Here is a 17355-nt window from a genome sequence, read left to right on the forward strand (position 1 = left end):
CAGTTTGTAACTGTCACGAGGAGGGGAAGGTCCCGCGGGGCGGGGGTTGGCGCTCGAGGGGCTGATGTGTGGCGCCCGCGCGCAGTGAGAGGAGGAAGGGGCAAGGCGTTAAAAAAAAAAGTGATGCAATACCATCACTTGAGAAAGGCTTCTGTGCCTCGTAACTCCATTTTGCTCCCACAATTGCACTTAGCGTTAATATGTAGAGGTGTGTTGCTCGCCCCCTCCTGCGTTGCAAACCCGTCACGCTCAAATTCCCTGAAGCAGCATTTAATGTATATATTTTTGTCTCTATGCACATATGCGCCTCCTGAATAAGCGGGAGGAGGGATGTCTTTCACTTTGTAGCTTTAAGAACCCAGGCCCTTTGACATTGAGCTGATGTGTCATGTTGGGGAAGAGGAATATTATTTTTTATAAGATAATAATTAAAGGAAATTGTAGCACTCAAAAAAAAAAAAAGGAACGCCACAGTTTTTTTAGGAATCTGAATTTCTGTCGAAGGAATGTAATCATGAAATCAGTACATTTCTTGTAAATATACTGAGGCAATGTTCAGGTTTTTGTGGGGGCTGTGACAAGGGTGTTCCTGCTTCCTTCCTCATTGTGCTTAAGGAAACCGTTCCAGTCACAATATCATTAATCTTCCTTGCTGCCTTGCATTGTATGTGTTTGTGTGTGTGAGAGACCCATGGAAGCTCAAGCCATTTTCTCAGCCAAATTTCTGAAACCAGTGCCCACCGATTGTAGTGAAGTCAGTTGCTCTGCAAGCTTCATCAACTCACCCCTTTGCTTTTAAAATTGGATTTCTACACCGTGACAGAGGCAGTTATGCACCTCGGCATTCAGATCAACCATAATAGTTCTCGTCATAAGACTTGCTGGGTCAGTCCAAAGGCCCACTTAGTCCAGCATCCTCTTCTCCCAGTGGCCCATGGGAAGCAATGTCTATGGGAAGCCCTCAAGCCGGACTTGAAGGCTTGTACACAGCCCTGGTATCGGAAGTATAATTTGGCCTTTGGTGGATTAATTTATGGTATCCAAGTGGAGGTAACTTGTGCAGGGTTCCATATGAGAAAAGGTATGTGAGTGACTGCTCTCCCAAATAAATGAGCTACTTAGAAATCAGTTGCTTAGTTTTGCCTCTCTGAATAGGTTATAGGGCCTCATGTCTGGGAAAAAGTTCACCTGCCATATTATATTTCAGAGGAATTTGCCATGTGTGCACTTGATAAATAATATATTTCTATGTGGAGATTATTGGCTCTACTCATGTAACCAGGCTAAATGCTTTATCATAGAGCAGATGGCAGCTTGTTTTCTTAATTTTAACCCATTTGTCTGCAGTAGGTTCTTTCAGTAATGTTCCTTTTTTATCAGGATGAGACTTGGAAAGGATATAAGTTATATCTGCTGGGTACAGACTACTAAATCACATTTTGACTGGAAAAGCATAATAGTTATTACTAAAATCTTCACAAAGGCATAACCAGGCATTTTAGGTATGATGTTTTTCACCTTGTAAGTCCAAGTCCATTTATCATAAGGCTCCTGGAAAGCTCTCAGTGAATACTGATGTACTGTATATAGTGGTGTGCCCTATAGATCACTGGGAGCCAAAATGCAAGTTTATTTCAAGATTCAACTTACAACAAGAGGATTCAAAATTTATTTGCAGTAAAACATGTTGAAATTGTTGATGATGATTGATCATCTGTCACAGAGAAAAATGGGATCATATACTTAATTTTAGTGTTTTGCTAAAGGCTGACAAGAATGAAACAAACTGTGACTCTGATCTGTTTAGAAACCTTTCTTAGCTTTGCCTGAAGCAAATAGAAATTGTAGCTTTTGTGCTGCTTGAACTGATAGGTCACTATGTTTCCTTCTTCTAAAGATTAACTTTATGATGGAATACCTCATTTTGCAGCCATACAAAAAAACACACATCTCCATTGTACTGTCCAGGAAGAAATAAAGAATACTGCTGTGTTTCTCTATTTGTGGTGGTGTTCCAGTTCTGTTGTTTTTGCCCATTTCTGATTCTGGTGCCTACATGGCATGCAGGCATGCACCTGTAGCTTCATCTAAATGGCATAGGGGTCCGATAGTTGCAAAACTGAAAAATAATGTTAAGGTTCCATTTGTGGGTATATGATGAGAATTATTCTAACAGATTAAAGATGTGGGAGAAATTATAGCTTTGTTCAGACTTGGATGTTTTCCTGTGATGAGTCTGTAAGGGTCTGGGACTGGTGGTGGGACTGATCCTTACCTGTTTGCAATACTACATTCTTTCTCTAAATCTTTATAGTGGTGGTCAGTTACTCTGGACCTGAAGCTTTCATTATTAAGCAGTATATTCTGGGATACCATCTGTATATAAGCTTCGGTTACCTGCATCTCCTTGTTATCCAAAACAGTTGCAGTCCCTAATGCGTGACTCATTACATCGAAAATTCCCTCAAGTATGCAGTTTTATTCAATGTTTCTTCCCTGTGTTACTTCTATAACTATAGAACAATCTCAATTACACCCTTCACAGGTGTGGTCCAAATAATGACTGTTTGTTTAAGCCCTTTGAGAGTTTAGATCTAAAACATCATAGACGTGTGAGGCTAAACCACTATTTCTGACTTACAGATATGAAATACTGAAGAAATATTATAAAGCTTTTCCTTTGTATTGTGCATACTCTGTGTATGCTTGGAGTCTGACATGCTGAATCTTCTTGTAGCTCTTGCTGTGGAACCCTACTGAAGTGCCTTCTGTATATATACTGCTGCATGCCACCCCAATCTGAGCAGTGCAAGAGTCCAGCTGCTTACCCAGGGTTTGCTTCCTTAGAATGAAAGACAGTGGAGACTGTGGTGTCTTTATGATATATGGTTTAATTACACATATCTACCATTAACACCCCAAAAAGGTATTGTTTCTCCCATAGTTGCAGCCTTGGGTTCAAGTAGAAATCAAGCATGACTCTGTCTCTCAGCTGCCTAGCCTGCTTTCAGCTTCTAGCTCAACTCTGGCATTTGTCTTTCTAACTAATAGACAGTTGAGGGAGGGGGGAACCACCCATTTGACCTCTTCCTTTGTTACCTTAACAACCTATTCTTGACCATTACCAATAAACTTGCCTGGCTGTTCCAGCAAAGGAATTCTTTTTGGATCCAGGAATTAGAAGGGACTCGGGCATACAGCTTCCCACCTCTCCCTGCAAAAACTCACAACAGTATGCACAGGATTGTGCTGCTAGTCTGTGAGTATTAGTCAGACTGAATAATTGTGCACCAACAAACAAGTGGTACAATTCCAGGAGCGCTCCCGTGTGGATATTTTTAATATATTTGGCTCTGAATTGCATTGCAATCAAATGTGGAGGATAGGGTGGGGGTTGATATATTTCTGTTATAAAGGATTTGGTGTTTTTTCCAAGTGAAGGCTCTAGAGTGCCTTTATGACAAATGACTAGAATATTTTTAATAACTCTTGAATCATGCAACTGTTTAAATTGCTATATAATTGCATTATGCCCAGGACTGAAACTCAGCAGAGCTTTATACTAATTAGCTGGGAACAGTTTCAGGTGCTGCTATTGCTGCCAGCTCAATAGAAAACTGTCTGTTAATTATAGTGAGATCAGCATTCAACCTTTTCTAAGGTACAAACACAAAGTGCAAGTTGTCAAACTAGTTATGGTGTTTCAAAAAATAAAAATAAAACAGTATTTCCAAGAATCACTTGCCTCTAATTCATGTAATACAAACTATTTTGGTAATAATGGAAAATATATTAAAATAAATCCTTAGGATGGTTTGATTTTCTGTTTTACGTCTTTGAGGACACAAGCACTGTCACATGATGCAAGTTACAGAAGCAAAACAATAAAGCTAGAGATACACACAGATAACTGCATCTTTCCTGGATAATTTTAGAATATACAGTGGTACCTCGGGTTACAGATGCTTCAGGTTAAAGACACTTCAGGTTACAGACTCCGCTAACCCAGAAATAGTACCTTGGGTTAAGAACTTTGCTTCAGGATGAGAACAGAAATTGTGCGGTGACAGCAGTGGGAGGCCCCATTAGCTAAAGTGGTACCTCAGGTTAAGAACAGTTTCAGGTTAAGAACGGACCTCCAGAACGAATTAAGTTCTTAACCCGAGGTACCACTATATATGTTCAATGCTGTTTGAGGGGTGCAGTTTACATAACTAATTTAATTAAATTTTAATAGGAAAAATTAAAATGCATTAGTACAGAGATGCAGACATATCTATTTTCCTTGGAACAGAACAATCCTAATTTACTCATAATCAATGCAGTATGTGCAAAATATAGTAGTGTCCTATGCTTTGATTCTTTCTGGGTATGAAAGTCTCCAAGTGTAACTGCACTCATTTAGTTCCACTATGCCAGAGAATTTGAACAGTGCACATTCTATCTGAATTCATGGATGCACTTGTGAGAAGCATGGTATTGAAGTGCAATGAAACCTGAAAAAGTGTGAATGGTTGTATATGTTAAGCCACTTCTGTACCAATTCTTTACATCCTGTCAATGGATAAGGATTTTATTGGGCATGGCCTTTTCTTGCTCCCCACTCCCAAAAACATTCCATGTTTGGGGTGATAATGTCTCAATATTGTATCTACACTTTAGTTGAAACTGTTAATGAGTTAATTTTTTTCATTCCCAGATATACCTGGCCCTGAATTATTATCTGTAAACTAGTATTTCTTAAATCATATCAATTTCACTTTCAAAAAAAGTTAAGTTTTGCCAGAATCTGGTAATTGTTGTTGGACGCTTTGAAAAGTTTGCCAGCTTTGAAAACTTTCGCTCCTTAAACTTTAAAAGAGGTTTAAAATCAGTATTTTAATTCTTTAGCTTTAATGTTAGTAGTAAACAATGGGAATCAGTATGTTACTTTCAGGCTAATAAATCGTTAGTGGGAGTATGACAATTGTTAAGTATTAAGCAATAATATGTACTATTTGAAGACGTCCTGCTGTCTTCAATGATGATTTTTAACCACCTGATGAAGTAGGAGCTTAAAAATATGTTATGTACTGAAGTTCTCACCCTGGGCCAGCAGGGGGATACTGTAGATAGTTTTCACTCAGGTCCACATATGCAAATAAGGGATTGAAAGTGACGTTCAGTGATTGGATAGTTACAGAAAGTTGTTACAGTTGTGTTGTAGTGGAGCTCTATATAAGCAGGCTGGCTGAACCCTTCAGTTCAGTTCTGTTCTGGCCTGTGAATAAACAAGAGCTGTTTGAAGAATCACTGTGTCGTCTGATATGTTCACCCACAAAATATATACCGCACACAAATATATTCTGAAAATAAAAAGATATAGAGCAGGAAACAAGAAGTCATGCAGTTAATGGAAGAGATAAGATCAGATTTAGAAGAGGAGGGAAGAGAGAAAGTAAAGATTTTTTTTAAAAAGTACAAAGAGCTATTAATATCTCAAATGAATAATCATGCACTAAAAATTAACTTTATTTTTTTTAGAAGCATTCAAAATGGTTCTGAGACAATAGTTAGGTCTATGGAGATAAACAGATTATCTCCAAATTTTACCATATGGGGAATACACAGGCTTCTTTATTAGTACAGTTTGTAGTGCCAGATTGGAACACAGCAAAAGACCAAGTTGGGGAAATCTTACTTTGTGCATCTCTGGACATCTGAGTTATTGGAACTGCTGCCTTCAGTGAACAGCTGTTTCTGCTGTTCTACTCACTGCTGCTGCTTCCACAGCTAGTATACCCCCTCAACATTTTCAAAGGCAAAGGGCCCAGTCAGGAGCCTACTCCCAGGTTCTATATTCCTGGGACACCTCTGGATCAGAGACATGCAGCTGTTCTCAGAGCACTGTCTTGTGCTTCTGCTACTCCCCTGCCCCATAACAGGCCTTTGGACCATAAAAAGATAAATTTCTGTCTTCATTTTGAAATCTACCTCTTCTTCCAAACTAACATTAGCAAGAGAGTTCCAACCCCATGGTGATGAATGCATTTATTTGGTTATCAATACATTCCTTATGATCATATATAAAAAGTCACCTTATGCAAGTTCAATTAAAACGGCAACTAAAAATAATCCCAAAGAATACAATTCACAAAACAGAAGCACAGTTATTACAGTGCAGTCCTATACAGGTGTACTTGAGTTCCATGGCTGGAATGTGTCGTTGAAATGGGATACCTCTTGCTTGTCTGGTTGGAGGATGGACAGATGTGTGGGTGTACAGACCTCTGAGTTTTGAATGGCTATAACTCTCTGTAAATCATATTACTTATTGCACCTAGCAGAGATTTATTCAGCCAGCAATCCCCATCTTTGCAGGAAGGGCCATTGTACAGTGGAGAGCATTTACTTTGTTTGCAGAAGTTCCGAGGTTCAATCTCTGGCTTCTCCAAGTAGAGGTGGGATAAAACACTGCCTGAAATCTTGGAGAGCAACTGCCAGTCAGGGTAGACCAGGGCTGGCTCAAGATCTTTTAGCATCTGAGGTGAACCACAAAATGACACCCACCTCTCTGCCAGGGAAGAAGAGGGGAGTGAAGATTTACATCAGGAACAAGGGAGGAATAAATATCTACATCAGGAACAAGGGTGGGAGGAGATGCTATCAAGGCAGCATAAGAGTGGGTGCTGTAGTTGCTGCTGGCATCGCAGCTGCAGCAGTGGTCAGTGTATTTCTTGGAGGCTGGATCTGCTGTCCCTGTGGATCCTGCCACCTGAGGCGGTCACCTCACCTTGCCTCATGGGTGGGCCATCCCTAGTGTACATTGAGCTAGATGGACCCAATGGTCTGACTCAGTACAAGGCAGCTCCCTGTGTAACCTGCAAGCTGACCTTATGGCTACTCCCAGTCAATCTAACTTTTTGTATTTTTTCTTAAATCCTCCTCCTCCACTTCCCCATATAACATCTTGCCTGATGAAGTGTTCTGAAGTACTGAAAAGTTTGCAACTCTTTGTGACATTTCTGACTGCCCCTAGCAAATGTATTGGCCAGCTTTGGATTTTGTATACAGAACTGCAGCCTTATGTATATGCCATACCTTCAAAGCACATTTGAAGCACACGTTGTTCTTTAAAGGTTGCTAGGAATTGTGACTCTCTGAGGAGTAAGCTACAATGCCTACAATTCTTTGAGGGGGGAAAGGTGCTTAAAAATATGTGTATGCAGCCACAACCTTCCTGAAGACAGCACTGGAAAGATCATGTTGTTTCTGGTCATAGCAAGCCAGCCAATTCCAAATCCTGGTGGAGAGGAACTAAATTCTGGGTGCAAATAATAGTGTTTTTCTTCCACTCACAGGGTTATAATTCAATATTTTGGCCTTTCTGATTTGTACATACAGTATGTATGTATGTATGTATGTATGTATGTATGTATTTATTTATTCTATCTTTATTAAATTATTCCCAGACGCTAGCTATCAAAGAAGCCTACAGTTGCCACTTTGTCCCAGAAATAGTGCATAATCAGAAAGATACTTACTCTGAAGTTTAATTGAGTTCAGTAGGACGGCCTCCAGTAAGTTTTTAATATTGCAGTTTTAGTAATGCAGAACTAGAACTACTATATACTAAGCTGTAATGATGAAAGTAGACAAATTGCTGCATTGTTTAAGGATGTATTACACAGTGAAACTACCTTCCAGTGTTTACTTTGTAAGATACTATCAGATTTAGAGTTCTGCCCTCTAATTGCTGGTTTTGTTGACTTGTTAATTAACATAGTAGCAAGTGACAGTTAATATTTTGAATGCTATTTTTGAGGCAGCTTTTATAGTCACTGTGATCTATATAGATGACTAGGAGCTGAAAATTACATGCATTTTTGCCAGTTTGGTGGTGTGAAACGTAGGGCGGGTTTGTGGCTGCCAATATATGCTGGGTTTGAAAATGTTTTTTTTAGTCCTACAATACTCCTTTTCCTTTCCACAGTAGGCACAATCTAGCCAAAGTAACCATTTTAAAACTTTTACTGAGGTCAGGAACAGTAGACTATCCAACTAAAAGGTCACACTGCAGTGACCAAGCCTTAAAGTGACATTTTAGTTGGCCCTAATAAAGATATTATCTGGTGTAACCTTTCCATTTCTTTTTCTAGTGGACCAACAAAGCAACCTGCATTTTTTGGTGTCATTTCAGTAAGAAAGTAAAGCAGGTGCTTAACTTTCTCCCATTAGAAGAAATGGGGCTTAACTTTTATTTGAGTTTACTCAATTGTTTTTTAGAAAACCACATTCATTTTAAATAGAGTTCTCACAAAGCTATAATTGAGTTTAGGAATTCTTTGGATTTTTGCTTTTTGCTTTTAATTATCTTAATTACCTCCCTTACTATTATTAACTATTAACAATACAAAATGCTATATAGAAAAGAAACAAAATCACATAGTGTTAATCGTGGCTCGATTAATTTTATTTTTAATAGTCAATCATGAAAGGGACATTTTGAGAGCAAAGTAAAATGTTCCTATTACATTTTATATTTGGCAGCAACATTATTAGGGTGGGAATCACCAGAGGGCACTGTTTCTTTTTCTGAACAGCTGTAAAGGAACCTATGGGCAGGCAGAGGTGGGGGAATTGCTTTATTATTAGTTTTGTGGTATATTTATACTATGCAGGACTGTTTGACTATCAAGTACAGTACACTGAATCTATCTGGAAACTGGGGTATCTTCTGAAAGATGCCATTTGTGGCCAGCGTATAAGCCACATTTAATAACTAGTATGAACAATGGGGGGGGGGGGGAATGTGATGATTAGTAACAGATCAACATGATTCTGTATGTCATTTCAGTCATAACTGGTACCTGAGAAAATGCTCATGTAAGTATTTAGTGCATCTGGAATTATAGGTAAGGTTCATTAATTTTTCAGAGAACATCAGACTGTACTTCTTCACAGAGCACATTCTCAGAAATTCAGTGCCACAATCTGTAGTGGTTGCCATCCACATTTCCATTTTAAAAGGCAGATTAGACAAATTTATGGAGGCTAAGGCTATGACTTGCTACTAGTTAGGTAATTATATCCTGTATCCAGGTTCAGAGGCTGTGTGTTGGCCTAGATCTGATCCAGCAGGGCTCTTATGTTCTTCTTGCTGTCAGTTGCTTTGTCTTCTGCATACTGACTGGGGTTTCCTTCATCTTTAATTATTTTGCTCATTTTTATTAAACAGTTTTACCATGTCTCTTCAGCTACTCAAGGTACTTTCCTGTCCTTCCAGGTATACCTGTTCAGCAGATGGGTCACCTCGGGAGTCAAATGTATACCTCAGATTTCTGTTCTGGATAGTCAATAGAAACTTACAGGTGGGTGTATTAAATTATTGCCTAAGAATTGTCATATTGAAACATAAACTCGTTATCAACAATTAGCTGTAGTGAAAGCCACAAGACACAGAATGCCAACAATAAAAATGGGGGCTGCCAGAAATACAAGATTTCTTGAGCAACTGACAGCTTCAGAGAAGTTGGGTTTTTATGGGCAGAGATATATTTTATTTTTTGAGGGGTAATTATTCCCAGTGGCATCATTCCCTATGTGTATTCAGAAATGGTTGAGTCCCAAGAGGCCTCTAGCATGTGATTTTTCTAAATCAAGTTTTCGCAGCTCAGGAGGCACAAGTCATCATTCTAAATGAACTGAATGTAGAGCCAACTTATTTCTGGTTAAACCCTGAAGGATTTGATCATGAAAGTCTGTGTTTTATGGATATGTACTTCAAACATCAAGTGGATATTATAAGGATCAACGAGCAGCTTGGTGGTTCTAAGGGAACATCAAGAAATTTATAAAACATAGGATTTGTGATAGGAATCTGTAGTTTTATTTATTCCTTTTACTTGTCATCCATCAAGCCCTGAGGCCAAGGGCAAACAATGTTATTGCACAATGATACAAAGGTCTCTTTATATCATTGTACAATAAGGTTTTTTTTCTACATCGATCTTTCAAACAAATTCATTTAGGCTGCAATCCTGTCCATAGTTTCATGGGAATAAGTCCCATTGAACTTCTGAGTATACATGCTTAGAGTTGCACCATCAGCCAAACAGGATTGACCATTCATTGAAGGAGGAGTCTGTGTCTTGGATCCTAAGAAGTGTGAACAGAAATAAGTTTTCAGAAGGAAAGCTCTCCCAACCATGCATCCTATGCAGAGGATGCCTAGCCAGAGGGTTGGGAACATTCAAACAGGTTAAAGACAAGCAAAAACAATTTGCTTAATTAGAGCAGGATCAGAGTGATGCAGTTCTACATCAGTTCAGTGGGGAATGCTTAAACATGCGCTTAAACTCTCCCATTAAAATCAATAGGATTTTTTATTTTTAACACTGACTGGATCATTTCGGTTCATTTTTAGCCCACCTTTTCCAAAATAAAATAAATACATGTAATAAAAATCAAATATACAAACACCATGTCTTAGAACAAAATTGTGTTGTTTCAAGTGGGTGTGTTTTTTTATTAAAGTAAATTAAACTAATCATTTGCTATATTAACTCTGGCAGCTAGAATACCAGCCAAAATAGTTGTTCCAGAAAATATTCAGAAAAGCTCAGATTTTGACAGATCTCTACTACAGAACAGTAGTTCTACAAATATGGGGCAACCACCAAGAGCATACCATTGGTACAGGATGATACAAGCAATAAGATGCTGACAGTTGATCTTAATGTTTATGGTAGTACCAGGACACGAGTGGCTTTTTAATGCTGAAGGCAAGATACTGAATTGTATCCAGAAGGCAACAGGGAACTAGAAGAGGCAGCCCAACATCTGCCTAGACCAATGAATTGGGAAGCTGTGGCCCTCTAGATGTTATTGGGCTACAACTTCCAAGAGGCTGCAAACCTACAGGCAGATACTGATGATCATTTTAGCACATAATTTGCTACACAGCTGCACCCAAGAGTTGCTTGGTCATCTATGCAGGCCACAAATGTATTGAATATTGTTGCTCTTCTCAGTTTGGTGGGCCCATCTACGTGTCTGGTGAAGGCGATAATTTCAGAAGCTGTGGAATGGAATTGAAGTAAACCTTGGTCAAGAAGACTCTGGCTCATCGTTTAAGCATGCCTGAACGTTTGCTTTAAAGGCAGAAATGTCTGTGTCTGCCTGGACCCTGCTGGATCATGAGAAATGGAAAGCTTGGCAATGCTTTAGACAAGCTGAGATCACAAAGAAGATATAAGGCGTGCTACTCCCCACAGCCAGCAGCACTAGGCTGGCAAGGCTTTAGTCAAGCTCAGATCATGCCCCAGGATGAAGACGACTTGTTGGCAGTTTTGAATGGCCTTTATGAGGTTCCTTGTACCCCAATAAGGTTCAAGAATATGTTAGTCCAACCAAACAATTAAATAAAAACAAAACACTTGTTCTACAGGAGTTTCTCCTGGTGTCATTTACTAATACAGAACTGAATTTTAGTAAGAAAAGAGTGAATCAGAAGACAGGAAAATGAAGGTGTGCAGAGAGATCAGAAAGAGATTACCTCAGTGCTAGAGCTCACATTGCTTGATTTTATTTTTGTTTTCTAATACATTTCTGCTTGTTGAGGTCTTTGGAGCCCAGCTTGCCTTTTTGCCTTCTCTCGGAGAGAAGGGGTTTCTTGTTTTGAGCATGTCTTTCCTCCAGCTTTAGAAGCTACTTTAGCAATTTATTGTGAGCTAGTCTTTTGGGGTCTAGACGTCTGGTGTGTGCATGGTTTTGACTATATACAGTTTTTATATCATTTTGTTCCTTCCAAAAATCCTTTTAATTTTGGTTTATTCTATTTATTCCCTTGTGAAGCTCAGACTTTACTATTCCAATTTAAAACATTTCCCCCTATTTTTACATGAACTTATTACCCATTGGTACCATTCTGGATCCTATACACTGGATTCATGTTCTGCAGCTTCTCCTCAGAGCCTACAGAAGGCAGTTTCATAGATTCCTGCTTGGATTGTTAGCTATAAAGCACTTGTTAGCTGTAAGGCAATTTTGGATTAGATTGCTATATGGCCAAAAAAAATAAATACTAAGCTTTTAACTAGTTTGGATTGCTGGAAGTTTTAGGAGGATGCAAGTTAGGGCTTAGAAATATATGTGTTTTATCAGTAGATGTTAGGTTAATTGGTTTGTATATGGTCTGTATGGGATATCTTCGGGTGAAGAAAAGGCTAAAACCCTACACAAATCTGCAGTCCCTAATATGGTTGGATGGAGCCTTGCACGCCCCCTTCCAGCAACTCCTGCAGCCAAGCTAGTGCCAAATGTATTGCTCCATTTTCCTTTGGACCACATCAGCAAGGCCGAGAGGGAGGTCTTATCCCAGGCTTCCTCAACCTTGACCCTCCAGTTGTTTTTGGCCTACAACTCCCATGATCCCTAGCTAGCAGGACCAGTGGTCAGGGATGATGGGAATTGTAGTCTCAAAACATCTGGAGGGCCAAGGTTGAGGAAGCCTGTCTTATCCCAAAGACCTTCCATAAACACTGCCCAGGCTTGCAACCCAGGGAAGTCACTTTGGTGCTGCTAACACAGCAGTTTAACTTGACCCCCCAGAGGCTCACTCCATTGTCTCTTGAGACAGATGGATGCCAACAACATATTGTCATCATTTCAGCATGAGCTAAATCTAAAAACTCCCCTGAAATGATGTGGGAGTTCTTTTTTGGCTTTATCTTCTGAGCCTTCAACACTGAACTTCAGTACTGGAATCATAGCATCATTCTACTTAACAACTGTGGGATTAGGAGAGGCAATGTGGTGTAGTGGGTAGAATGTCAGACTAGGATTTGGAAGACCAGGGTTCAAGCTCATTGTGTACCCTTGAGCCTGTTGCTGCCTCTCAGCCTAACCTACCTCACAGGGTTGTTGCAGGGATGAAATGAGGCAGCACCATGTACAGTAACTTAAGCTCCTTGGAGGAAAAAGGTGGGGTGTAAATGCAATGTAAATAAACAGTGAATGGGAGAGTTGTGATGCAGAACACTTCCCTGAATCCCTGGGACAGGAGTCAGAGGGACAAACTCTGTCATTAGCATGGGTCTGATGCCTCCTCAGCTTTTGCTTAAACATCAGGGGCAGCATCCTGGCTGGCCAGTAAACTACTATCCTTTGTTTGCAATTCTTCAAACTTTCCTGCTGTCAAGGGAGGGCCTGAAAAAATCATAATCTAGTAAAGTATCGTCAAGATTATCCTCCCCAAGACGAGAAAGTTTTTCTTTGTGAAAACCTCTTCATCTAATGAAATACAGTCAGAATCTTCCGTTTCCATGTAAATGTAAGGCAAATTCTGAGGGAGAAGAATAAAGAATAGTTAGAGGGACTGGAAGGGAACTTCAGAGCATAACATTCAAGTTCAGTCCTCAACTATTCAGCGTAAAACTCCTGATAGGAACTTGGGTTTTACAATAACACTTCATTATAATGAGTGGGGTAGCAAGAAAGAAAGGCAGGACTTGCATAGCAATGATCCTGGGTAACATAAAAAGCAGTCACAGGAAAGTGACAGTGCCTACAAAACACTCACCCATACTTTGGTTTCCTACCTATTACTGCCCCCAGGTCACTGGAGGAGAATTAAAGAACCCATTTTCTAATAGAACTGACTTGAAAATAAAATCTGACCACTCATGTGCTTGTAGCCAAAATATTTTGTGCCAAAAATAAATGCAAGTTGGTTAATATTTGTGTACCCTAATGGCGTGCTTATGGAACCCTTTGATTTCCGCCCCCCCCCCCCAGCTTCAAATAACTAAAAAAAGTGATGCCATCTTTACGGAAATCGGTACTACCTTTCTATGTACTAACATCACATCTGGGGTTGTTCCTCATTAGCGGAGTAGTTTATGGAAGTAAAGTTTACTACTAAGGCATCAACATGTTTCCTCAAGCGGAGATTTAAAGTTAATTGATGACTCCTCCCGCTGCCTCTCTCAGCGGATACGAAGGCGTCTCAGTTCTTAAGGTGCAACACACTTTCCCCAAAGTTATTATTATAATCCGCATCCCCATCTAGCCAGGAGGAGCTTTTAAAAGGGGGGGGGGGGGAGGCAGACGAAGGTGAATCCGGAGAGAGGACTGTTTAGCATGAAGTGCAGCTTGGGGGTGGGGAGAGCAGCTCTCCCCCCGCCCCGCACATGGCTCTTCCCCTGCTAAGTTTGGGCTTTTACCTGCAGCTTCCGCTCCCTTCGGAGACTCCTCGCGTACAGCAGGGAGAGCGAGCAAGCGAGCCAGGGCTTCGATCAGCACCAGACCAGGAAGTGGGGAAGGAAGCACCGCGGGGGAGCCTGGATCAAGGGATCGAGGGGGTTGCCCGGTCGCAAGGGCCGACGTTCCCCTGGAGCTTCTCCCTCCCCTTCCCCAATGGCTTCTCCCGGGGACCCTCCTCTGCCCGAAGGTAAAGGGCGCCTGCTTTGGGATCTGCCTGCTGCGTCTGGTGGGAAAGGCGAGGGGCTGGGCGTCTTTTGTGGCCGGGAGCCTGCGAGCTCTGCCGCCGAGAAGTGGGGCTGGGCTGGGTAGGGGAAGGGAGGCGGGATCCTGGAGTGGCCGCTGGGGCGGGCCGGAGGGCGGACTCCCTGGGTGGACACTGATCCTCCTCCCCTCGCCCCGATGCGAAGCCACTCCGCTTGCAGCTCCGAGGCGAGAGGCGGAGGCAGCCATAGCTCGAGCCCTTCTCCGCCTCTGGCCTCGCCTTGGTCTTATTCATGCCGCAGATCGCCGACAGGCGCGATACTGGATCTTGGTAGCCCCGACTCCCGCAAACCCATTGCAGAAAATCATTGCACGTGCAGTGCTGCGTGGAGAGAAAGCGAGCGTGTGTCCGAGGCTTTCCTTCCTCCTGTACTTTTCGTGCACCGGGAGCGATTCTTAAAAAGCCCTTTCTGTAGCACCTCACCCTCAAAGGACTTGATGAATCATTCACTCATGCACGAACGAAATTAAGCCCTGCAGCATCCCTCTGAAGTGCACAAAATTGTTGCAAAAAGTTGCCTTATCCTGTAACTTTTGAGAATTGCTCCCTATATCCTTCAGCAAGAACAAATTTCTACCTGTCCCGAGCGTAATTTAGTTTATAAACGCTTTTCAAGTTAAGTGAGAAAGAGAATGCAGTTGTACAGGTCACACACTTGAGGCACAAGTGACCAGCACACACACAAACACACTTTTTTTTTTTTAACGGGGAACTTTATTTTAAGCATATGCTGTTGGACAACATAAGGCCTAAAAGAGGTGTGTCCAGCGTTTGCCAAAATCTCTTCAGAAGGTGCCAGAGGCATGCTCTGCGGTGGGAAATCTACAATTTAAGGGCTACTGCAGATACCCGCCCCACAAAAAAAAAAAATAAAAAAAATTAAGGGCAGTGAAGCTACCAAGAGGGCTCTGATCCAAACACTCAAAAGGGTTTGTAGGGAAGGGCAGTCTGTCAGATATCTGGGGCCTAACTTGTTTAGGGCACCTTTCATTAATTCTGTAAACAGACTGGCAACCAACGCAGCTGTTTTAGAACAGGGCTTATATAAGTTTGAATGGAAACCACAGCCAATAATCTGACTAGCTGAAGTTTTGGAGTCATCCTCAAGGGCAGCCCCACATAGATTGCATTGCAGTAATCCAATCTAGAAGTTAACACAGCATGGAGTACTGTGGCCTTGTCATCTGTGTCCAGAAGAGGCCAGAAGCTGGGGAACCAAGCAGAGCAGGAAATAGGGCCTGAGTACTCCAAGCTACTAAAGCCACACGCAAGCTACAAAAACCTGCTTCTTCCAGGAGTGCAACCCCACTATTCAGAACAGCCCACCTCCTGGATGCTTCTTCCCCTGTTTGAGAACCTCATCTGAAAGTATCAAAGTAAAGATAATTCTTGCTCCGCTGCTTGTTTTAATACCGCTGAGCTGGAGCCATATTTAAGCTTAGTAGTGCACCAGGAAATTAGAGGTGAACTGAGGACTGGAAAAATATCCAATACTTCTAGCTTTGAGTGATACTTATCTATTCTTGCTTATCTTTTTCAGGCTGGCTTTCAGAACTTTATAATTAGTTTGATAGGATGATGAGCATGGAATTTCTTTGATCCAAGCTCTCAATTGCTTCAACTTCAAAACGGTTATGCAGTACAAAGGGATGTTGCTAATGAACAGAAACTAAATCACAACATACAGCAGAAATCCACTTCTACGGATTCTGGTGTTCCAGATAGTCTGTGCGGGAATAAGACATCTCAAACCTCAGGGGACTTCATTTGAAGTTCATATGCACAGGATTGGGCTGTTTGCCAAAGTAATACCTGACTCTTCCTTACTTCCCTTGGCACTTAGGTCTGGTTTTGGATCCAATTTAAATAGCAAACAAGGCACACAGTACAGTCGTCACAGGAAAGTACAGTACACATAATCTTTTGTCATCATAAGAATCCTTTGAGGCAGGCTGAGAGAAAGTGACAGGCCCAAGAAATTTGATGGCTAGGAACTGGGAGGGAGAGACTTTCTTTCCAGCCACCCCTCCATACTCTTTTTTCTGCCCCTCCCTTTGAGCCGCAACTTTTCTGATAGTGACAAGTCGGATTGGTGCTCCTCATGCATGCAGGTATTTTGCAGCATTCACATGTTGTCATTAAAATTGCAGCCCATTACCCCCCCCCCTTAATCCAGATTTACCCTTTCTGGGGGAAATACAATGTTTTGTTGCTGTTTTTTAAACCGTTGCCAACGACCTGTTTGTTTGAAAATTCAGCCTGTGGTCTGGAACTACCCTAGAAAGAATGTGGTCTGTTGTTCCCTTCTGTCTGCGCCCTGGCCCTATTCATGGCATAGCAGTGGCTTGTTCGCACTCTTGGTTTAACTAGAATATAAGATTGCTTAGCCGATAAATAAAAATGACAACACAAAAAATACATAGATGATTCAAAATGATATAAGAAATACCATAAACTACGTTTGGCAGTTCAGATGTCACAGGAAACTGTGGTTTAAAAAAAATAGGAGAAGAGAATGGGAGGTGCAAAGAGGAAGTGTGGAGGCACATGTCATCTTTCTCATCTGACAAACATGGTAAATATGGTTTATCAGAATAGGTTTATTCTATCTAAAATGCACTTGTGTTACTCTTGGCGAAAACTGCTTGTGGCAGATGATAATTTTTCATTAAAGTTATAGAAAAATGTAAGTGCATATGATTTTATGATTATTTATTCTGCTAGAATAACAATTTAAAAACCAGAATGTGAAACATTCCTTTGTGTTACAAACTAACACTTGCCTATATATACAATGGAGGCAATTAAAGTAGACTGGAGATGTTGAGAAACACAAATTAAAACTTTCC

At 41.0% G+C, this 17355-nt stretch overlaps 1 protein-coding gene and 1 long non-coding RNA gene across 5 annotated transcripts in view; one reads left to right on the forward strand and one right to left on the reverse strand.

The window, feature by feature from the left end:
* Positions 1-37: 37 nt before the first annotated feature.
* Positions 38-17355, forward strand: part of EDARADD (EDAR associated via death domain) — a 29051-nt gene continuing 11733 nt past the window's right edge. Inside the window, exons 1-3 of one of the 4 annotated variants that reach the window (XM_080997812.1) lie at positions 38-1081; positions 9266-9350; positions 14211-14431. In XM_080997812.1, the coding sequence (XP_080853938.1) occupies positions 14398-14431 (34 nt within the window). In that variant the 5' untranslated portion in view covers positions 38-1081; positions 9266-9350; positions 14211-14397. The remainder of the gene's footprint in view (positions 1082-9265; positions 9351-14210; positions 14432-17355) is intronic. The other 3 variants (XM_080997814.1, XM_080997813.1, XM_080997815.1) reach the window with 3 other exon arrangements.
* On the reverse strand, positions 9846-14331 carry LOC308472721. Its single transcript, XR_013983670.1, has 3 exons — positions 14205-14331; positions 11537-13324; positions 9846-10137 (listed from the first exon to the last, which is right to left on the reverse strand). It is a non-coding gene; the product is annotated as an uncharacterized lncRNA (long non-coding RNA).

The sequence above is a fragment of the Podarcis pityusensis genome (assembly GCF_964106645.2).
Source record: "Podarcis pityusensis genome assembly, chromosome: 3".
Classification (NCBI taxonomy): Eukaryota; Metazoa; Chordata; class Lepidosauria; order Squamata; family Lacertidae; genus Podarcis; species Podarcis pityusensis.